The 24,846-nt window shown below is 38.9% G+C and overlaps 1 protein-coding gene across 1 annotated transcript; it reads left to right on the top strand.

Annotated features, from left to right (window-relative positions):
* Positions 1-853: 853 nt before the first annotated feature.
* chrna6 (cholinergic receptor, nicotinic, alpha 6) lies at positions 854-24,116 on the top strand. The gene is made up of 8 exons (XM_005470016.4): positions 854-1,400; positions 12,949-13,088; positions 14,175-14,219; positions 16,743-16,852; positions 18,098-18,305; positions 19,429-20,040; positions 21,588-21,857; positions 23,717-24,116. The coding sequence occupies exons 1-8, from the start codon at positions 1,343-1,345 to the stop codon at positions 23,840-23,842; spliced, it is 1,569 nt and encodes a 522-aa protein (XP_005470073.1). The 5' UTR covers positions 854-1,342; the 3' UTR covers positions 23,843-24,116.
* Positions 24,117-24,846: the final 730 nt, after the last annotated feature.

Raw genomic sequence — 24,846 nt, forward strand, 5'->3', positions numbered from 1 at the left:
AAACAAACAAACAAAAATGTAATTTTTTTTTTTTTAGTTATTTCTTTAAAAGAAAGTAGAAAAGACTGTCCTGACAGCCAGTGACGGTGTCCTCTGAGCAAACGGTACATCTTAGCAGGATATACTTTCAGTATATTTGGGGCTGATGTGGAAATAATGCTCTACTTTAAGTCAAACTATATTTCATTCTGTCTATATATTGACTGAATGAAGCATCTGTTCGCCCTTGTGTGTTTGTGTCTGTGTCCCCAAGCAGGTGTGGACAGCTCGCGTGTGCAGCACCCGGACACGTCTCAGAGTCATGTGTCACTCCCTTTCTCGCCGCTCACCTTAGGCTTTTGTGTCGGCTCAGTTCACTTCAGCACTGCTCCGCTAAGCCTCCTCTCCTTAATGACTTTCTTTGATGACGTCAAACCAAGCGTGTAAAATCATGCGCTAAAATTAAACTTAATCAGCGCTGGTAAACAGAAACCTGGGGAGCTTATAATGCGAACAGCGTGTTTCAAAGCGGTAGGAAGCATGCTTCCGAGCAGATAAACTTTCCTCCTCAGAACAGCGCAGTGCTGCACTTCAGTGGTCGGGTGAAGACACAGCATGCAAAGGGTCCTAGCTCCAGTTTTTGGAATTCAGCAAACTCGCTGGATTAATGCAGTATTTGTTCTCAAACTCGCTGGTTTATGCGGACATGTGCTTCAAAACGTTATTTCACGCAAGAAAACACCGTGAAGGCTAAAAATTAGTCAAATAAAGTAGACTGGCTGTTACGTGGACACTTCAGCACCACGGAGAGCGCACACTAAAACTCACTGACTGTCTCACAAACAAATCATTCTGTCCTGCGTGTGCCGTGCAACTTTCTAACCAACATGTAGCAGCTGGAATGAGATAAAGTATTCGCAGATTTTACTGTTGGATCTGGATGAGATCAAACAATTCCACACTGAGCGCCCCCCCAAAAAACTATTACAGCATATTACGCGTGTGACACTTGAGTTTGAATGTGTCATATTTTTAATTTTAGGTTCATATCCTCTTCGATCTTTGACATTTCTCTTTTTGCCAGTGTTGGGATCACTTTGCGCATGTTGGGACGGTTTTCCCTCCCTGTGCTGATCCGTATGGATGCGCCAGAGGGGATTTTTGCGCTCGTAGGGGAGGGACGTACGAAGTCAATTTGGGATCATATCAGGAAGGAGCGCACCGACAGAGCGAGATAGACGACACCAGGGGAGAGAGGCACATTTTCACGCCCTCTCACATTATTTCTCCGTCTCATCGATTAAAGAGACAGGCTTCCTTCAGGAAAAAAGTGAACAGGATCCCCAAACGACACGAGGGAGACATGCAGTCTGTGGAGAGATGGACTGTGCTGCTTTTACTTGTGGGTTTGAAGGCGCAAGGTAAGTGGCGTTTATTCAAGGTAGAGTTATATAGTATATTCTGCAGATCAAAGACGCATGAGGATTTTTGGCTGCATGGTTTTCAAGGCTCCAGGACACTGGAGCCTCTCTGCGCGTCAGTGTCTTGATAGTTAACTTGGTGATTCTGGGGTGATTAGGCTGAATTACTGTGCATTCTCCGAGGCGTCTTTTAGTAACTTTGTCTTTTTCTGCCATCCTCCAGTGCTTTGTGGTCATCGCTATGTCGATTCCAAACTTTTTCTCGTTTTTATTTTTTGAATAATTAGCAAAAATATCGTCAAAATATGCAAAAGAGTAACTGCCAAAACATCAATTTTAGGTTTTTGCACTAAAACTTCTATTCTTACACTCTAAAACTAGGCCAACAAAAATGAAATGCGGAAAAATCTGGAGAAAGGCAAATGAATTTTGATGAATGCTAATTTTGTTTTGAAGGGTCGATGTGATTTCACTAAGCAAAACAGATTACAGTTCCGTTTCCCCGTTTACAGGTAGCGAGACTTTTGGAGGTTATACGAGGCCTGTGCCAATTTTGTTTATTCACACAGAAAGCAGATAGGAGGGTTTTAGTCGGGAGGAGGGGGCTTGGTCTGCTGCAGGCGTTTGATAAAAACCCTCATAGCAATGCGTGTCTTTGGATGAATCTGATGACCTTATTTCGTTTCACCCCAATTACGACACTAATTAAAAGTTGTATTCATTTCTTGTTTGTTCTTATAGTTTGTAGCAAAGGATAGGAACAAAACATTACATCTTTAGCATGAGATACTTTTAAAGTTACCTTGTTGAAGGCTCGTTTGATTGTTGTAATAAAGTTAAACGTGTAATCATTAAGGTATTCTCAACTAGCAGTGAAAATAATCGATTAAACTAAAACATACAAAAGTGTATGTTTTTTCAGACAAGAGCATCTTTGTCCAGAGAAGATTCATAAAATATATATAGAAAGGTAGGAAAAGAGGGAGGACGCAGGAAATGACTGATAGAAGGAGGAAAGAAAGTTAGACAGTGAGGAAGCGAGGAAGTGGGGTAATGAAGGGTTGAAGATAGCAATGGATGAAGGGCGATCAGAGAGAGATGGGAAGAAGATAAAGATGGAAACAAAGAAGAGAGGGGAGATGGAAGAAAGATTGGAAAAGAGGGAAGATCAGGTGCAAAAAGATTCATAGAAGAAAGAAGGAAAGATAGCTGGGGTAGAAGGGGATAGTAAGGAAATGTCAAAGATAGGAAGGAAGTGAAGGTGAGGAGGAGGAATTGAGGAAATGAGAATGGAAGGAAGAAACAGTGGGAAGCCAGGATGAAGGATGAAAGAGAGAAGGGAAGAAGAGAAAGGGGTAGGCAGGGCAGAAAGAAGGAAAGGCACTGAGATGAGGATCAAGGAAAGGAGATAAGGATGCCATCCAACTTAGAATGATGAAAGGGAAGGAAGAATTTGTGATTATTGATATGCAGCCAGTATCTTAATCACTGACCGCAGCTGAGCAGAGAGCCTGGATCTGACCTGGAGCCACTATGTGGAATAAATTCAGCGACAGTAATTACGCTGCAGCATTTCCAAGCATTAACGTAAACATTTGCTCCAAGGGTATAAATAGCAGCTATCTGATTTATGCATGGTGGCAGGCAGACTTTCTTATGGTTTATCAGCCTTTATACACGTTCTTTATTCCAAGCATGATCCTATGAGGTGCTTCTGGTTGTCTTCTCTCGCTCTTCCCATTTTCACTGACACATATGGACAGTCTGTAGTCCATATCACGTCTGTACCTAAATCACGTCACATGAACTTTGGAAAAAATTAAATTTGACCCTTAATCTGTTGTTGTAACTGAATTTAATAAACACTTCTAAAGACAGTGAGCTTCTAAGAAAGAAGCTGAAGCATTTTGACTAGCTATCTCACAAGATTGCTAAGATGATGCTGATTTTCATGCTTTACAGTGTAGGAAAATTTCAATGTGGGGCGTTTAAATAAATTTAGGAACACAATTTAATTCTAATAATCAGATTAAATGTCATGTTTCTTGGTGATAATTTAATGACCAAATCCTATGTTTTTACAAATTCCCAAAACTGAGACCACCTGCACATTTAGTTTGACTTACAAATGTCAGCATAAAAATACAGATTCTCGTAAGTGATCAAAATCTTAAATAATGTTTAAACATCTCAGAGAAAAACAGTTTAATTAAATTTGAGACACCCAGGCCCACATTTGCAGATTATTTAACATGTCCATGAAGATTTTCACAAAATACATTTCTTATCCATCAACCTCACCTTCTTATCATCACAACCTCAAAAGCAGAAAAGGTTTTGATTATGTATGTGCAAAAAAAACCCAACCCATCTTCCCACTTGGGAATCCCCTGTGGCATCTTTGCAAATATGGGAATGCTCAGATATCCAGTTTAGAAGACATACTCAGAATAAATGGAACAACAATGTTACTTCCTCCATATTCCAATATGGACACACAAAACAAATAAAAGCCATAGCCTGAAAACAGAGACGTGGAAATTCCTTTAGTTTGTCTGCAGATCAAAGCGAAATTCATTTTATTGAGGGAAAATGCATTTTTGGTAAGTGTTCCAGTAGTTGAAATTCCAGCTGAGTAAAAAAAAAAAAGACTTGGCAGCTCAAGTCTAAGCTTAGAATCCAGTCTAAAAACATTTATATGTTTTCTGCATCACCAGCTGAATATGTGCACAGTAAAGCTGTAGGCTATAACTTTACAGTTGGGTTTCATTTGTGATGGTACTGTAGTTCCTGCTTAACAAGTTGCACAAATACATTCAACAGGACAGAATACATACTGCACATAAAAAATAAAAACGTGGCACTTCCAATTTTACAGTGAAACTCTGCTCTTGAGCAGGTTATGCATTCAGCACAAGTTACCATGGTGATTTAACCAGGTTAAAAAAATAGAGCCTCTTTCATGACACACAAAACTCTGACTTTAAGCTCGACATAGCTTCCTGACCCATAAAACTTGCTTTGTACTACTCCCCTCTGACCAAGTGATGAGTTGGATGAGTTGGGCACGCAAACATTTACTCCATCACTTCAGACAGGGTAATTTTAAAGCACGTGTCTTTTTTCCTGTTTCAGCACAATCTACAGCCAAAACTGGCTCATGGGCAGTTCAGCATTCACTTCTGACCCCGTGTTCAGTCAGCCTGCACAAAGTTTGCACTAAGTTTGGAGACACTATCAGACTACAAACTTCTGTACTGGTAAATGGACGGGTATATATATAGCACTTTTCTGCTCTTTCTGAGCACTCAAAGCATTTCTGCACTACAAGCCAAATTCACCCATTCACACACATTCATACAGTGCTTTATTCTATGCACTTTAAGCACTTTTTATCTGTCTCATACACACTCACTCACACTCTGATGGATGCGTCTCACTCCAGTGGGTTCAGTATATTGCCCAACGTGAACTGGAGGAACCTTGGAACAAACTACAAACCTTCCAAATAGTAAATGGCCTGCTCTACCAGCTGAGCCACAGCTGCACCTAATCTCAAATTAGCAGTGGTCATGCTCTTTAGTGATTTGTGACACACTGATTAATATTACTCACATGAATTCATCCTTTTTGAAAGCTGTGAATGTGAAAAATGTGAAAAAGCTTATGTAACCACACCTTTAGCTGCAGTTATGTCCATATATTTGGATAACACACAAACTGTAAACAGCATTTACACAAGCAATGTTTAGTTTGCCTCTGGTGATTTCAGAAGTGCTACTATTGTGTGTTACTTCAGCTTGCATATAGTCACAGCACTGTCTCTTGTATTCAAATAAAGGCTGTTCTCATAATGTAATTGAATGCATGACTGATGATCCGGTCAGTGAACTGTGGTGATAAGGTGTGTGTGTGTTTGCGTCTGTGTGTGCCAGCATGACTGCAGCTGTGTGGTAACGAGGCTTATATCACGGTAACATTTATAGCGCAGAACACAGAGCAGAGGGGGCGTGGCTAAATATGAACTGAGTCACAGATAAATGTGTTGAGAGCACCTCATGTTGCATCCCTCGCTTCACATCCGCCGGTTTTCATAAAGGCTGAACCTGTTTGTTAGAGTCCAGTTTTTAGAGTAGAAGGCTTTCAGGTGATGTTTGTGAAAATGTGTCCATTGTAAGTTGTAAAAAACTTATTTTGTGGATAAATGCAATCATTTATGTTACAGTTTTACAGTTTTTCTAATGGAATATTGAGCTAAAGATACTTCCTGTCAACATCAAACAATGGCTTCTCAGTTTGCATGTAAAATATTTCTCATTCTGGCATGGCCCAAAGTGAAAATGACATTTCTCCTACATCCAGAGAAAGGAATATATGGGCACTTACATTCCTGGTCAGGGACTCATTTGCACCTAATAATGACAAAATGCACATGCTAAAACGAGAAAAGGACCACTGAGATGTCAAACTACAAAGGCTGAGTGCTTTTCTTCCATGAAACATATTCAAATTCATGTAACCCACTTTTTTGTGAGCATGCCTTCAGGGAAATTTCTATTAGATCTGCTCATTTCGAAGGTGAAAAAAGTTGAAAATGGATGAGAACTGCGAAATGTGTGCAGTCTCGCATGAATGTCATAAGTCCTTTAAAAAGAGCTATACTTGACCAATATTAGCATCTGCTGAGAACGTCGGGACAAAAAGAATACAAGAAAAAAAGACAAATCAAACAAAGCTGTTTGTAGATTTTGCCTGAATACAAGTGTGGAGCCTTTGCTGTTAAAGGCATCAGTCACATCTCATGGTATTCCATTAACTGGACACACATGCACACACTCACTGCTCCACGATCCTATCTTCCTGGGCTTTTTGCACCTGTCTCTCACTTTTCACTTCGCCTCTTTCTCACTCACAAATCTCTCAGGTTCTTTTCCTCTCATCGGTCTTTTCTCTTGTTTTCCTCTCTCTCCTTTTCCACTCCCACTTAATCTCTGTCACTTAAATTCATTGCATTTCAGCTCAGTTTACTGGCACACAGGAAAAATAAACACTTCAGTTTTATCCAGTGTTTACCATATAAGCATTGTACATAAAAAAGACCCCTCATCTATCTCCATTCATTTCTGTTTCATTCTTTCTCACTCTCCTTTAAAAGCATTTGCATGCTCAGGGGAGGCTAAAGGCTAAAAGGCTTACTCTTACACCAGCCTCTCACACCACCAATAAAATTGTCTCTTCTTTAACAATAAGCATTATCTGTCTGGTATTCCTCTACACCAGCTTGTCTCCTGTTTCCTGTTTCTATACTTCTGAGTCCATTAAGTGTATATGTTGCTAACTCAAACCAGGATATTCTTTTTTTCCCCTGTATCATACACTGTAGCTGTCTTATTTTTTTAGTCCCATCAAAACGATGATCCGCTTAAACAGTAAAGAACAGAGCCGTGCAGTGGTGTCAAAAGACAAACTGAGACGTTTCCTTTAAGACACTAGAACATCTCTGTAGGAAAGATAGCTAAGTAGTGCAGACAGAAATAAAAGGGCACTAGAATCTTCTTTTTTCTCCATTTTCCATCAAGGCAGGGGATTAGTGCACCATATTTGCAGTGCAGGTTAAGGTGGCCAAACTAAAGACATGCCCAAGCTAAGGAAAAGGATCAAATTAGATGGGAAAAAAGAAAATAACTAGGAATCTGTAATATAAATATGATAATTCAAAGCTTATCTTGAGACAAGTTGTAACTCCTCCCACTCAAGGAAAAAATTATGCAACTATTAAGTAAAAAGTGCACTCGTAGCAGAACTTAGTTTATTCTGGAAAATGGAACTGTATTAAATTAATATTGGAAAAAGGATACCCTCGGGGTATCCCATGGGAGCTGTTCAGTATAGGGTGTTACAAGCCATTGGCCCCTGTACAACCAGAATGACATCTTGGTGTGTATTGCTGGCAATAAGTTGGAGTTGTTGCCAAAGGGTGTTGGACTTACTGATTCTGTTCGGAGATTTTAATGGGCAGAATTTCTAAGCGGAGCCAAGTGGCAGAAGACCTTCACCTTGGTGATTTTGTGCAGATGATGTGGTTCTGTTGGCCTCATCTGGTGGTGACCTGTAACTCGCATTGGAGCAGTTCCCACCCAAGTGTGAAACAGCAGTGATGACAATTAGAACCTCCAAGTCCAAGGCCATTGTTCTCAGCATGGCCCAATATATCCTATAGAAAATGGATGGATGGTAAATGGCCTGTATTTATATAGCGCTTTTCTAGTCCCTAAGGACCCCAAAGCGCTTTACGTATCCAGTCATCCACCCATTCACACACTGGTGATGGCAAGCTACGTTGTAGCCACAGCCACCCTGGGGCACACTGACAGAGGCGAGGTTGCCGGACACTGGCGCCACCAGGCCCTCTGACCACCACCAGTAGGCAACGGGTGAAGTGTCTTGCCCAAGGACACAACGACCGAGACTGTCCGAGCCGGGGCTCGAACCTGCAACCTTCCGATTACAAGGCGAACTCCCAACTCTTGAGCCACGATCGCCCCGATAATCAATATTAAGGGAATAATGCTAAATACAGAATGCTTAAAATCAACACATTTTCCCTAAATCATCAAAATCCCATCCTTCATACCATCCCTGGCATATCCCCTGAGGGACTTTATGTTATATGGAGTCCAAAAAAAGAAGCAATGATTGACAGTTCCTGGGTCCAAACCAGAAGACGAGGTACAGTTTGTAGGATAGTTGAAAGACATATAGATTTTTCAAATGCAAAAAAAAGTGTCCTGATAAACAAAAGACGGATTTGACGAATTGCGCATCATAACGTATTTTTAGTTATGCTAACAGTTCCTTCAGCTCCAGTCATGCTAAAATTAAATTCTAGTGTAACTGCTAGGGATTAACGCCTTACTTAAATCTTTTTTTCCTTTTTTTTAACCGCTGTTCTTTAGTGTAGCTCTATATACAGCACATCCATATTTGGGGATCAAGCTAAGCTTGATAGACTCATGTGCTTGGTAAGATATGACTGTTTGAGAGAGCTTAATGAACTATCAACAGCAAAACTTAAAAATGTAGTTAGAGAGACCTGAGTGTAGAGAAAGGCAAATGTGTGACCGTGATTTTGTTTAATGTTCTTATGCACCTTTTCCCAATTCTCATTTTAATTTTCACAAGTGTGTGAAATATGTTCCTATCTACATAATTATTTTTTTCCACTTTTTACCCCATCTGATGCATTAATCCTACTATGATGAAAGCGTCCATTAAAAATTGGGAAGTTCTGACTGGTGGACTAATAATTGGCAAGTGAGGGTAAATGTGATAAATACAGATCAAAGTGGGCAGATCTTCTCACTTTAACGTGTTTTTTTAAAGTGTCAATGGGGAATGCATCTGACCAAGCTAAATGTAGGCATACATATGTGTGTGTTTGTGTGTGTGTGAGAGAGAGAGAGTGTATAAATGCCAGATTTTGATCAAAGAATTGGTTTAGTCAGTGGACGTGTAGCAGGGAGCAGCTCTGTCTTTGTAATTATACTCACAAGTAGATGAAGCACTGTGACAGCTCGTTTTAGTCAAACAGTTTTTTCAACTTCTTTTCTTTTATATTTTAATTCAAATTTCATTCCTTTCTGTTTTTGTCTTTTTTAGTCTATCGCTTGTATCCTGAAAAGTATAGCCGTCAACATTGTGCAAGTGAATGTTTCCTTTTTTGGATCAGATGTGAAGTGTCTGCTACCATACTCCCTTTAAACTCTATTTAGCACAGCATTAGCACATGCTAAGTAGCTACCAGACAGCAGGCTATGAAGTCTGGAGTCATAATCTTCTGAGTGACATCTTAAGAAGGCTTTGCTTTCAGTCTGTCTCTCCTCTCCCTTACTCCCTTCTTCTCTCCCTCCACTCCTTGTCTTGGTGTTTCTTTCTTTTTTCCCCTCTTGTTGTCCTCTCTAGAGGGCTGTCATCAGAAGTTCAACACCAGCTAGGTTTCTGTTGTCATTGTTCTGTGCATGAAGACGGTTATCTTCTGCCTTTGAACGAAGGATGTTGATGTAATAGGGTCAGCAATATTTCATCATCAGGATTTCAAGGACTTCTCCAAGTCCGTTTTAATTAAAACATTTTTCTCTCATCTATCCCAAACTCAATTTGACTGCTGTTAGTCAAATAAGAATGGCATTTATTAAAAACAAAAAAAGTTTGGGAAATAAATAATGAAACACCTGAAGGTAAAATGTGCTTTGAGGTGACAAGTTTTTAGAAGTTCTCCTGAACATTAGATGTCTCTTTGTCTTCTGTCTCTTAATTGTTGTGTTTTTGTGTACCTGCTGTTTTAGCTGTTTCTTTTGTCCCGTATTTTGTGTCCTCGTTCTCCTTGCAAAATACTCTGTCCTGCATCTTCTCTCCTCCATTCAAGCTGCCCTGCAGAGACGAATGCGGTATTGATCTAGATATATTTATAGAGGGTGATGGGGAGTGTGAGCGGGATTTCTGCGTGACAACTCTAAGAGCACTGGGGGGTCTTGAAGGATGAAGAGTGGGTGATCATCCTCACAAACTGCAGGAGTGTAAATGATGTGACTCAGTTGGCTTCAAGGCAACAAGCTGTGTGGGGAACTTTAAACTTATTGCTTTGATACAGCTCACTTTGAAAACTTGCACAGCTTACACAACCCCAGTAACCGATTTATCTTGGTACTGAATGCAGTTTCAGTCTTCTTTAGAATAAATTCTAGATCAAAAGTAAGAATATTGAAGATTCTAGCTCTGCTGGATTAGGCGATGGATGTAGTTGCTGGTGGTAACAGTAAATGTGGTCCAATAGTCACAGAATCCTGGAGGAAGCAAACACTTCTTGAGCATGGACTAAAACAGACACAACTAGTGTTTCTGTTTATAGCACAACCAGACACATTTATGTTCACTCAATATTTGGTCTCTTTTCATCACGCCAAGAACAAATGTGATCTGACTTTGTCTCATGCCAGTAACTCTGTGCCAACAGCACAGCTAAGCAGCTTTGCTGTGATGGCACAGGAAAGTTGTTCACCTGGCTCATAACCTTCTTCCATTCCCGTTCATCAGTTACACTCTTCTAAACTACCTTAAGAACTTGTTTGGTTTTGTACATAAAATCAACAGCTGCTATTAATTGTGATTATGGATTGTGGTGTCAAATATTTTCCTGTGACCTCACAATAAAACTCACCCAGTGTTTCACTTGGTGAAGATGCAGCAATGGCAAATAATTTTTGGACAGTTGGTCAGCTGTTTCTAAATGCTGCAACAATTTTAAGGTGTTTTTATTTTGTGGCAGTTCTGGTTAGTCTTATAACCTTAACTTATAAGATAAGAGGCAATATATAGTGCAATTATACTGTTGTTACTAGTATCCAGGGGAGTCCACATAGATGGTATACCACATAGACCTGTACCAAGTAGTTGTTAACTGCTGCTGTGATGTGTTCCACTGCTTTGTAATGTCCTGTTTTGATGCTTCTTGGTGTTTTAGAATCAGAAATCAGATGTGACATAAGAGCGGTGGAATCTGAGTGCAAAGCTACACGTTCACTGGCTACTGTGTTGACATACTTGTGTAATAACAAGTGTTAATAGAGGTCAAGTCAGAAATCCTTTTTCTATTTTGCATAGGACCAGAAGTCTTTTGCAACCACAGTAATTGCCCCTGGTGACCATTAATAGGAATGCAGGTTTAAGGTACTTCTGTCCTGGCATCACTTTCCAGACCCCGAAGCATGCGTGTTTTGGACACTCCATGAGAGTCCAGAGTTTTCACATTACCCCACACTGAAGCCAAAAGTTTGAAATCTGAATCCTGAATGGGGAACAAGCTTAAAGAAATAGCAGCTCCCCTCACTCCTCACACAAAAAAACTTTCAGCACCTCATCTCCTGTCCTCAGGCTGCAGTCTGCAGCTTCTCTGCACTATGTTAAAATAGCTTGCTGTGCATTTCCCACTAAATAGATACTCTGCCTGAAGCCTTCAAGGTTCCTTCCTGGAAGTAAATAAGCGCTTCATATTTTGGTTACGTACACAGCCCTTAAGCTTTAGTCCTGACAAACACTTACCTATATATAGATAAATTATAGTAACTCATGCTCTCATATGGGTGAACACTGACAGCTTCCACCACCTACCAATCTATAGTTACCATTATTCAGGAGAAGAGAAGAGGACATGCATGTCACAGTGATTTATTTACATTTAGAGGTCACATGTTTATTTGAGTCTAACTTCGATTATATTTCATGCTGTCTACAGTATGATAACACCCGTCCACAGTGCTACGCAAACAGGCAGAAGTATACCCAAAATATTCTTCCCTCATGATGAATTACTGAGGTGCTTAGTTCATTACTAGATTCATGTCAAGTCAATGGATTTTCAACAATATCTGTTTAGACTGTACTGAAGCGCGCTAAATCCACTGTTACCGTGTTGCACTGCAAAGCTTGAAACCTCACTATGCATTATCCATGACTTCAGGGCTCAGTTGTAGCTAACCTACAGGAAATATTGATATGTACATAAGTAAGTTGTCTTTCAAGAAACCACAGGCAACAATGCTACTAGGTACACAGAAACAGCTGTGAACAGTGTTTAAAAGGTGCAATGAGATAAAATATGTGGACAAAAAGAAGATCAATATTCACTGTTGTTTTCTGTTTTTAAGGAAATTGTCTCTGCTTTGAGCTAAAGTCTCCACTGTGTTGTACCAGGAAGCTGTTCACTCTGTCTGCCAACTGGTGCCACACACCTGGATTACAGTGGATGAACTGGTACTGCTGAGTCTTGCGTCAGACAGATGAACAGTGACTGAACTAAACAATAAGAGGTCTAGTAAGATTTTAGCCAGTCCAGAAAGAAGGTGCTGAGAAATGAACAGAGGCAGTGAGACTGAAAATGTTGCTCAAGAGGTTAAGGTGGAAGGTGGGTGTGAGGCAACTGTGTCCTCAATGAAATGATGACCCTCTTTTGCAGATTTTCAGTTAAACAAATGATCAGACAGAAATGTAAAGGAAATTAAAAAAATCCCCCAAAACTAGAAAAACAACATGTTTTGTTTTAATTATTATCATTATTATTATTATGTTTTTTTTTTTACAGCATGCCAGAATTGAAACTTGATATTACTGCTCTTGGCTTCCTTACTTATCATTCTTCAATTTTCCTCATTTCAAACATACTGAAAAGCACCCTAAAGGTTATCTCATGGCACAGACTTGTTCAAAGCACTTTCTTTACTCTGATGATCTAAGCAGAAAAGTTGTAATTTAAAGAGATTTCTTCATAGATGATTCATCAAAGATCATAAAACATTGATTTTATAAACTGAAAAGACTTACTGATGTTTGGTGCCTTGAATTTCAGAAGTGTGATATATATATATATTTTTTTCTATTTCTTTTAGTTCCTTTCTAAAAGATTCTTTGTTACGTTCTCAGTGTTTTTCTAAATCCCTATCTTAGATGAATTCTTAGATGAATTTCTCCTGTTTCTTCTTCGTTTCACCCTCAGACTGCCTCTCATCAAAGGCTGAGGACCGACTTTTCAGGAAGCTGTTTAGACGATATAATCAGTTCATCAGACCAGTGGAGAATGTCTCTGACCCAGTCACTGTGGAGTTTGAGGTCTCCATCTCCCAGCTGGTTAAAGTTGTAAGCTTTATGGCATACACACACACACACACACACACACACACACACACACACACACACACACAGATACACAGATTTTTAAAGACTGTAATGTAATGCTGAAAGTGTTTTAAGCATTTTTCCACATTTTGTAACTGTCTTGTTTTATGTATTTGTTCAAATGTATCTATGCATTTGTCACTCATACCAACTTCTCAACAATTTATGATAGTCTGTGTGAACAGTGAGTTGTCATTCCAAGAACATCTTGATCACATTTCCTACCTTTGAAACTGAAGAGCAAGAAGATAAGCCGTGGAACGAGAGAAGTGAAAGTGGAAAGTGAATGCAGACTTTATTTAGTCTGTTCAATTTCACGGATTCCAAAAATGCCTCACAGTGTTTTTATACAATGCTGCTATGCTTTGGCAATGTGAAGTTCAAAACTGGTGATGGAGGTGGGGGTGCTGCACAATCCCCAGTGAAAAGAGGTTTTCACCCCAGAGTGGAAATCCTGAGATTAAGAGGAAATTGCCAGCAGGAGCCTTTTTCCAGACTGGATTGTGAGGTACCTCTATCTGCTTGCTCAGCAAGGTGAGATTAATTTAAAGGTGAGCACCTGGACGTGAATGTCAGGGTGTGGTACCACTGCATGAATGTGTCATTATGTGTGTGTCTATGCACACATTTTCACCTGTCTGTTTGTCTACAAGACATGGCTTTTTACGGACTTCTTTTAGTCGATTCTGTGTAAATGTAAAAATATTAAGACTGCAAATCAGAACTGAATAAGGACAAGGCGGAAAGGATGTGAACTATGTAACCTTTTCATTTCTTAGGAACATGTTCACTATTGATCCTCGCGGTTAATCATATATAACAGAGGACTAAGATTAGAAAAGAAATTCGATCACCTTTAAAAATTCTTGCAGGTATCTTTTTTCTGTTATCTCAAACAGTAGAACTTATGATGTGCACTTTTCTTGTAGTCCCTTCAGTAGGCTGAAGCAGGAACACAGTCTCTCTCACACATGCACAAGCAGACAGACACAAACACACCCACATCTGCTGGCTAACGAGCTCTTTTCCTACTCTGTGTCTCTGCAGGATGAGGTGAATCAAATCATGGAAACAAATTTATGGCTCAGGCATGTGAGTAACCATGTACACGCACAAACACAGACAAACACATCACACACAGCATGCATTAACAATTTCACTGACCTACCTTTCACTTGAGGTCTGCAGAGCGCCGGGTAAGTGAAGCCTGACGAGGTTCATATGTTCTAACACATTGTTTACAAATACTAAGCAGTATGGGATGCTGCAGTCTATTTCTCTTTTAGCTGTAAGCCGGTGTTTGTGTCTGTTTCCCTTAACTTAATGTTACATTTAGTTGGAATAAACAAGAGAGCACGAGTGGATAAGAAAACAAAGATAGCTCACATAAACACCTAAATGGAATCAGCCCAGTGATCAATGTTAGCATTATTCCTAGTCACGCTCTGCAGCTCAGCAGATCTATAGCTACAGACCCTGAACTCTTGACCTCACATAGCCAGCCAATAACATTTTCTCTCTTTCACCTCGTTGATAACATTTTGTTTCCTCTTCCCTTTTCCCTCCACTATTAATCTGTGCTTATAAGATTACAAATACTTCTTGTAAGGATTATCGATTTATTTTTATCTTTCTTAAATTGGTGGCTAATTGCTCTACAAAGCCAAACATTTTGTAGAATCTGTGTGATTCAGTGGTGCTGCTATCCCCGAGCTTTCCAATTAAAATATATTGAAATGCCTGTATAGCACAATCTCATATATTGTTTGTAATGGCGGGGCTGTTTTGTTTACAACAAGTCCTTGCTAATGACAAGCAGTGCCAACACCACAATCACTGACAAAGACACTGGATCACAGCAGTGGGTTTACAGTGGAAGCCACTTTAGAAATCTCCCCCTTGATGTATTTATTGTAACTGTTCTGCTGTATGACTGCAGGGGATTCTTTATTCAATAGCCTTAACACAATATTTTTAAATATCCTAGCTGTGTACTCTTTGAAACCTAGCTCCACTGACTACTTTATGTAAGTGGAAGGAAAACTTTAATGTAATACATATACATACAGGTTCTTTGAGTACTGTATATATGTAGACACATTCAGGTGGGCACACGGGCTGAACCTCATGGTTCAAAGTAAGCTTCTATCAAAGACTAGACATGCCATCGATCTATTAAAAAATCTAACTCTAAACAAATAAATAAATAGTGAAATACATGTTGAGTTAAATATGCATCAAAAGGAACAAATACCATTTCTCCCTTAAGTTTATTAAGTAGGCAATGAAACAAGTAGAGCAAACAATAAAACTTATTTCCACATAAATCAGTAATAATATCTTTGACTTAGTTAAATTTAAATTTACCAAAAAAAGATTTTTATATTAAGAACATATAATAGCATTTCAGTAAATTTAACTTTTAATTTTATTTGTAGACAGACATTTTTTTAAAAAGCAATTTTGGTTTGCCCTGAAAAAGTCTCAGTTTTGAGGATGATACCTGCATATTAATCAGTATTGAGTGAGTGATCAATAATTATGCTGGGTACTCATTTCCTCAGCAAAAATCAATAAAGTGTCAGACTACTGAGCATCTCCCAAATATCCAAAAATATAGGTTTGGCACAACATGTTGCTATTTATAACTAAGCCAAGGTAAATAGGGTTTTAAAAAAAATATGTAATCCCATTTGCTAAATGTGTGGAAAATACATGAAAAGTATGTAGAGTACACAGATGTCTTGCATCCTTTGAACCATAGTTTGGGTTAATATTCTCACTATCCCTACTCTTTGATTATGACGAGGAGAAAACCGCATTATGCTTTATGCTGTGCTTTCTCAGAACGCTGGACGTCCAGTGGCATAGCCACAATATAACCATAATTAAACAGGCAAGCCTTTTGTTGTAAACAAAATGATCTGTACCTGTTTACTGAGGCTAAATAGAACTATATTTTCCTTCTTCTTTCTACTTTTTTTATGCTGAAATTTTACGGTCACAACAAGCTGCATAACTGAGCCTATCAGGAATTACATCTTTAGCCAATCACTATGCAAACTCTCAAATGAAAAAGGCAGTGTTGCATGAAGTGGTTAATTAAACAGCTTCCAGGTCATAACTGGGTATTAATCTGCCTTTCTAATGAATGAATTCATCTTGAGTGATGTGCAGATAGCCAAGTCTAAGTCTAATGGATACACAGCTCATGAAATGCTACCTACGGATATGTTGAATGCACTCTTCCTTTATTTCTGTCAGGGAGCTATTTATTCATACGCCCCGTCTCTATGCGCTGCTCTTTATGCAGGCTATTGTTGATATCACATTGTTATTTTGTCACTCCTTCAGAAAAGTTCACATTTCTATCATGAGCTAATGTAGAAGCAAATGAAAGCCTTCAGATTTGTTTTCTCTATAATACCCATATTTAGCACTACTGTAAAAGATCAAAGAAAGTTCTGCCTGCAGTATAAATATGTTTTTCAAAATATTCCCAAGAAGGGGGATGTCTCCAGTGACTAATACTGTCTGCAGCACACAATGCAAAATATAAATCAGATGGTTGAATCCTGAATCTGCTAAAACTGTTTTTCTCTTCTCTTCCGTCAGATTTGGAACGACTACAAGCTCCGATGGAAGCCTGCAGAGTTTGACGGGATTGAGTTCATTAGAGTCCCATCGAACAAGATTTGGAGACCCGACATTGTGCTCTACAACAAGTGAGGCTGTCAACATCATAACACTCATAAATTATATAGCTTAGCTGGGATCTCTGTTATGGCAACAGCATGTTCTGCAATCAGTGATTATAATATAACAATCAAAACCATAATAATGGCCAAAATAAAATAATTATTTAAAAGAATTCTTTATAAAATGCAGTGATTATATTGATTTATTATTGTTATGATTTATATTTTCCTGCTTGTAAGTGTCCGTTTCTTTAAACCCAGACCAGAATCTGTCTGAAATTTTAAAATCGTACTAGTAAATGTTTTATTACCAATAGATCTTACATAGAGGTAAAACCACTCAGACTTTTCAGTATAATATTAGAAGTGTTTTATATTCCTCTTCTTCATTGTTTTTGATTTGGTCTGCAATTTTAATGCGGGTTTGCAGGTTTCGTCCTAGGTTTATCAGCCCTGTTTCCAGCAGCACGCAGATGTTTTTTTTTATTAAAATAACTCCTAAACTCAATGTACTGACCAACGCCAAACAACAAACAGATCATTTAGCTGCTCTAATGGTGGTAGAAGAGCAGCTAATTGTGAAAGGCGAAGAAGTGAAATAAAAATAAACTGTTGATATGTATTTATCACAAGTCAGCAGAAGAGATGTTCCAAATGAATGCTAATGTCGCTTTTGTGCAACACCTAACATTTTCCTCTTGCTCATGAATCTTGCGGGTAATTTTAAAAAAAAGCACCGACAAAGAACCCTCTATGCCATTTCAGCATGAGAATAGCTTTATTACAATATTACATTAATGGCCATATTCTCTGAATCACAAATGTCTTTTATACCTTCAGAGTTTCTAACAGAAAATGCTGTGAAATATGCTAATGTGACTCTGTATTGTTCAGGGTCAGTTTGTGCTGCATTGTATTCTCTCAGTTTTAGCTCAGTTAATTGTAGACTCATTACTTCTTTCTGCTTACAACAAAGGTTCATATTGTTAATCAAAGGTCGTTTTGTGTTTCACAATAATACATAATGCAGCCTTTTTGTCCTCTACTATTTAATTCTAATAATCCTTTGTTCCATAACTGCTGGTTTTATCTTCTCCCCTTTCTTCTGCGCCTTTGTTTTCTCCTTGCATATTCTCTCATTGTTTGACATCTCTACCTTCCACCTAACCTCTGTGCCCTATTCACACCACACGTCTATGTTCTCATGCATTGTTTGCCATGGAAATACATTGTACCCCTTGTTATGCATTCATTCACGTTTGTCTTACACAGTGCTGTAGGAGATTTTCTGGTGGAGGATAAGACCAAGGCCTTGCTGAAGTTTGATGGAACTATCACATGGGTTCCTCCAGCAATTTTTAAATCATCCTGCCCAATGGACATCACCTACTTCCCCTTTGACTATCAGAACTGCTCTATGAAGTTTGGGTCCTGGACTTATGATAAAGCCAAGATTGACCTGGTACTTATTGGGTCCAAGGTCAGTCTTCGTAAATGCATTTAAGCCTGGTATAACAATAAACTATCTATTTCATTTTTTTCTCTTTCTGCCTAGTACAGACTTCATTCCAGTTAGATACAACAGGCACTTCAAATCCATTAGTTTTTTTAAATTCATTGTTTATTTTATTAAAGGGCACCTCCATCAATTTTACACAAAAGGTCACTTTGCAAGTAATGAAGAGCTCTATTGACTCTGTAAAACAGGCTGTATAATGTCTTCTGTAGCCAGTGGCACATTCAGAGAACCGTAACTTCAATGGGGGTTCAACAAAAAAGTGATATGTGGCAAATTGCTGTAGGCCAAAGTAGTCATTTCTCAGGCATGACTGTCATATAGAGGTATTGCATAGAGTCTCAAATAATAATCATTTAAATGAAATTCTTAGTTGATGAAAATATCTGGGATGGTTGCTATAATGTATTCTTTTTTTTTAAATGTGGATGAAGCTGATAAAATAACTACAGTTTTAATGTTGGTAAAGGATGGGTTGCTGTTAAAATATGTCAACGTGGGAACAATTTCCTTAGAAAAAGAGTTCTGCAAAAAAAAAAAATACAGCTCACTGGTAAAAAGACAGAGTTTTAAAGACCTGAGCATCTAGGAAACAGTGTGAGTTCCATTATTAGGAATATAAAATCAAGCACGTAGAAGACCACGTAGGGAACTAAAAGTTGGTGCTGCTTAAACATTTAAATATTTCTTTATTCTAATTAACTTCATGAAAATGCAAGAGTGATTGGTAACTGGATAAAACAAGTTTGAATAGCAGATAAATGAATAAATCAAACAAACAGATAAAGAAAACAGGTGAATTTTAAGATTAGCATTTAGAATGTAACTGTTTTGTGCATTAACCACTTTGCTTGGACCTAGGGGAGGTCCAGTGGATAATCAGTGGCTCCAATACATTTTTTTAAATTCAAAATTGGTTTGCAACTTCTTGCAAATTCACATTTATCATATTTACCTGAAGAAAATAATGCATTATGTGGGTTAAACTAACAGAAAAGGGAGCCTTTTTAAAATAGCTTGTTGATTCTAAAAATGTTTATTTTTTTCTCGGATTTGGGGATTTTTAAGATCTTTATCCATCTATTAGGTGAACCTGAAAGACTTCTGGGAAAGTGGCGAGTGGGAAATCATTGATGCTCCAGGCTACAAACATGACATCAAGTACAACTGCTGCGAGGAGATCTATCCAGACATCACCTACTCCTTCTACATCCGGCGCCTGCCACTGTTCTACACCATCAACCTCATCATCCCCTGCCTCCTCATCTCTTTCCTCACAGTGCTGGTTTTCTATCTCCCATCTGACTGTGGAGAGAAGGTCACGCTCTGTATCTCCGTCCTGCTCTCCCTCACTGTGTTCCTACTTGTTATCACAGAGACCATCCCCTCCACATCGCTGGTCATCCCGCTCATTGGAGAGTACCTCCTCTTCACAATGATCTTCGTCACACTCAGCATCGTCATCACTGTTTTTGTGCTGAATGTACATTATCGCACACCAATGACCCACACTATGCCGGGCTGGGTGCGCTCGGTGTTTCTCAAAGTGCTACCGAGGATTATGCTAATGCGGAGACCGATTGATGAGAACAGCAAAGTTGGGGGGCTGGACAGCAGTGGGGAGGCAGGAGGAGGTGGAGGGGGAGGAGGAGGCGGAGGAGGAAAAGGAGGGAAGAAACGGAAGAATAGCTTAATGCAGGTAAGTGGTTTTGTTCACAAAACATCTGGTTGTTGAAAGTATTGGAAGTATTTTCCCTCGGTGTTGGGGTCATTACTCAAAAAAGTTATGTATTACACAGAACACTTTTCTTAAAAGTTGTGCAGTATATTACTTAATTACTCTCAGGAGAAAGATATTTGTTATGCTACTTGTTACGTTACTTTCATGTTACTCTGTAAAATGATCTGAAACACACCATCTCATAATTACAAATTAACGATATAAACGTACAGGCTACAGCCCCACACAACAAAACAAATCCCTGTCCTAATGAGGACACACGTGATCTTTCTCTTAGTATTTAGGTATAAACACAAAGCCAACAACACAAAGCAAAGATGAAAACCAGCACAAAGAGACTTTACAGTGATCGTCACAATGATTCTACTGTGGAAACATGAACAGGTAGAAACCAGAGGCTGCAGCCTGACTGCTCATATTAGCATGCTGTCTGTGCAGATGCTTGCAAACAAAGTTGTGTTAGCAGCATAATGCGGTTGTTTCTGTTCTGGATGCAGTTTCCACTTTCCTGTTGAACTCTTGTCCTTTTGTGCAATGAAAATAATAATAATTTAAATGTAATGTCCATATCCACGCTCCAGACTGCCCAACTATTTTTGTCCTCCTGCACATGAGCTGAAATCAGCCGATTTCAGGGCCAGTACAAGTGGAATCGATAGGCTGGATCAATAAGCAAACAGACCAACAATTCCAAGAAACTAAACTACTGGGAAGTGGTTCTTCACAAGAACAGTTTCTTGATTCCCATCCCTAATCCTAGCCATCAAAAATATTTTAATGATAAACTTTTTTGATTCGGTTTATCACAGGTCATCTAGGTTGTGTCAGTGACAGCTGTCATCCCGTTGTTTGCACTGAGGTTATGACTCTGTAGCAGGTCAAATAATGCTTAGTTAGGTCTGCTGCAAAGTTCACGGTCTCCGTGACAAACGAAGCCTTATACTCTTACAAAACAATTCTGTCAATGATCATGTAAAGAGAGCTTAGTTCAGGGGTCTCAAACCCGCGGCCTGGGGGCCACTTGTGTCCCACGTCACCCCTACTTGTGGCCCATATATTGACTAACGTGTACACTTATGTCTGCATTTTTATTTTGTTAAATACGAACAAAGTTATAGCAGAAGGGTCTGGCCGGAAAGAGAGTACCAATTTGTTTATTTGGTAGTTCAATGAACTAAATGGCTTCAGTTAGTTATGAGTGAGAAGAAAAAAATTGCGTTCACGTGTGCAGTTTTGTCTTGTTATACAATATTTGAAATAAAACAAACAAACAAAACACTACATTTTTGGAAATATTTGTGGGTGTTTTCTTGTTTTTTGGTTAGTTTTTTTTTTGTAGTACTTGAACACTAAGCTTCAGTGAAAAGGAACAAGTCCTTCCTTAATATCAGTTGATGTTTGACTGCTTAGCTCACTAAAAGATCTACATATGAAACAAGCCAATGTCTATTTGGAAATAAAGGAGGGCATATAAGTTAATCTTAATTGATTATGATTCCCAACAGTTTGGAGGAGGATCGCTTAACTGTCTGGAGTTTGGTGAAAGCAAGCTCTCAACTATGGAGGGCTGCACTGGAAAGAAATGCCCCTGCCCTTGCCAGCATGGGAAGGAAACCCCGGAAACCCCAGACCCTGGGAAGATGACACGTCAGCTCAGTCACCAAAGCATCAACACAGTGGTGGCCTTTTCTGTGGTGTCACCTGAGATTAAACAGGCCATCGAGAGCGTCAAGTACATCGCTGAAAACATGAGGAGCCGCAACAAGGCCAAAGAGGTGAGGCATTCCTATCATTTGTCCGTGGACAGTAAGAGTTAAACAAATTAAATAGATGTTCCTATAGCAAAACACACACATAACAACACAGTCAGATAAATTTAAGACTTAATCAACAAAATAAAAAGCTGTATTTAAAAAGAAAGATATAGCAGGGAAATAGCCAGTGAGCATGGCATCATTGTGGTTCATTTCCTTTGCCCTCTTTGGGTTTGAAAGTTGTTGATAAGACAGTGCTGAAAGGGGTAGCCACTGTCATCTAAAACATCCAAGTAGAATTTTACTAAAATAAAGGTCAGCAGGGTTGCAAAATTCATATACATCCAATTTAGTTTAGCTCATCTACACCCCAAGTGCATTGGCTGTATGCCTCAGTGCTGGGGTCTTCCTCACTGTTGCAATGTGAAAGATGGCAGTCATTTGTACCAGTTACAGTTCCAAATCACATGACAATGCAGGTTTGGGCTCCCATAAAAGAGCAAGAATAGTGCATCGACTTCCATGAAATTGTCATGTTTCCTGAACACTTGTTCCCACTCATACCTACCATTTGTGCAGACTTTTAAAAGTGCCAGCTGATCCATCAGGCAACATGAGGCTCAACCACCTTCATTAACAGTCTTTAATGAGCACAGCTGCCATTAATAATTACTGTGGTACACTTGTCATGTTTTATCAGGGCTAAAAATAAACATATCAACTAAAAGAAAGTTGTGAGGAATGTCACGGGAGGTATTTCCCTGTTGCCACCTGTTTTCAATTTTACAAGTCATCAAACTATTTATATGCATCATTAAAAGTGGCTGTGGAAATTTTTTTTCTTTGAGCTTTCCTTTATAAGTCATGTATCAATCCTCTTTCTGTGCACTAAGATTATAAAAGAAGTCCCAGTGTGATGAAATCTGAATCAAACTGAGCCATCATTACCATTTCTCATTGTAGTTCTGATTCTTTTTTGTGAAAGAAGGTCTATGCCTTGGCTTTAGTGCCAGTAAACTGAAACATTGCTCCCACAAATAACATTTTAAGTTGCAGCTGTTTTTGTTGGTTATTCTCACAGTATGATGTTGAATTTAACTCCAGTTTATATGCACACTGTGCTTCCATTTCACTAAAGCACAGTTTGATTTTGGCTTTTCTTTTTTAGTAAGCAAATAGTAGGCATACATTTGTCACACAGAAGATACATTGTTCCAGTAATTCTATACTTTATATATATGTACAGACATTCATGGAAAGCAAATACACAGTAAACATGCATAATGTATTTATGCAAAACCACTCCATACTAACAAAAAAATATGCTGGCAGGGAGAGCTGTTGTATTGTTGCAAAGTGTAACCTGCTCTATAAGTTTACAACAATGTAAGTTAGAAGCCAATAATTTTAGATTTGCACTGAACAATCTCCCTCCTCTCTCTGTCAGTTATAAATACAGTGGGTGAAATCTCCCACAAGGCAAAAAGGAGCCTTTGATATGCAAAACTCGTGCCTCAATCAGCTTTGTCAAAATGCCTGTTGCTTTTTTTTTGACGTTGTGGTTTGAATGTGATTATCATAGTAATTTCTCCCTGTGTAAATTATGTATCAGTTTTCTGTTGACTTACAAGAAATTTTCAGCTGTTTTCTCTTCTATTATTTCCGTCTTCCTTTTTTCCCCACACTTTCTCTGTGTTACACTTCACCTCATCGACTCCTGTAATCTCAAACACACTGAGATATTGAATCATGTGCTTCTCTCTCACCGTGCATGCCTTTTCACCTGCTTTTAAATGATCTCTGTTCACGTTTATCTCTCATTTCTAACCACTGACACTGTCTTTTTACACCTCTTGTTTTGTCCCCTCCCTTACTTACAGGTGGAGGATGACTGGAAGTACGTTGCCATGGTGATTGATAGAATCTTCCTTTGGGTATTTGTGACCGTGTGCGTCCTGGGAACCATGGGCCTGTTCATCCAGCCTCTTTTTGGCTTTGTCTCATAACTGCTAGCCCGTCAGGGTCCTCAGTCACCCTGTGCATAAACCAATCTCAAACAAGTAACTAATGGACTCTCAGTTCTCAGTTGACAAATCAAAAGACAGAGTTTTAAAGTCCTAAGCACTATCTGGTATGCTGGTTTTGCTTTTTTGTGTTTTTTCCCTTTTGCAGCGAATAGAAATAAAGAAACAGTGACGTCTAAAATGTTCTTGACTGGCAAGTAAACTGTATAACAAAGATGAGTCCTACACATAAGCTCATCCTTCATGGTAAAATAAATTTTTCTATAACTCCTTTTTTACCTCTTGACCATGTTTGTTCATTGGTACTTTTTAAAGTATCTTTAATACAAGTATTGGACACATAATGATTTCTTGTGTAGTTGAATGTGTTAACAGCCTCAGAGACAGAGCTTTGTGCGTGAAATTCTAGTATTTGCACCCTCCTAAAAAGTAAAACCAGTCTACCTTATTACTCAGATCCATTTAGCTCTCAAAACATACATGCTAACATCTATATCTCTAAAATTGGCTCATCAGAACTGGGTTTTTCTAACCAGTGAGTGATCTTACAATCGTGACATCCAACTTTTATAGTCCATAGGGGCAATGAAGTTCACACAGCTTAATTTTGACCTATGTTTTCCTTTTGGGAAATTTTGTATACTGCTTTCGTAAAATTTCTATCTCTGGCAAAAAAGAAATGTGATAAAGAAGTCAGAAACTCAGATTCACACCTCATCCTTATTTTGCCACCATGTATTTGATTGGTTTTTGTCTTGTAATAGATTTCTGTAAGTCTGGCTCAGTTCAAAGCTTTCACACTGAATAGTCCTTTAGGACTGGAACCCGGACATTCAACAGATGCTTGGAACTTTGTACTTCCAGCAGAGATGATACATAAACTGAACTTAACCCTGCAGCAGCCCTCCTCTGAGCTGACTGATAAATGTCATACCCGTTACCCAGTCTGATTCATCAAGAATCCCACTGTCAGAGCCAGTCATGCT

Source organism: Oreochromis niloticus, linkage group LG6 (assembly GCF_001858045.2).
Source record: "Oreochromis niloticus isolate F11D_XX linkage group LG6, O_niloticus_UMD_NMBU, whole genome shotgun sequence".
In the NCBI taxonomy this organism is placed as follows: Eukaryota; Metazoa; Chordata; class Actinopteri; order Cichliformes; family Cichlidae; genus Oreochromis; species Oreochromis niloticus.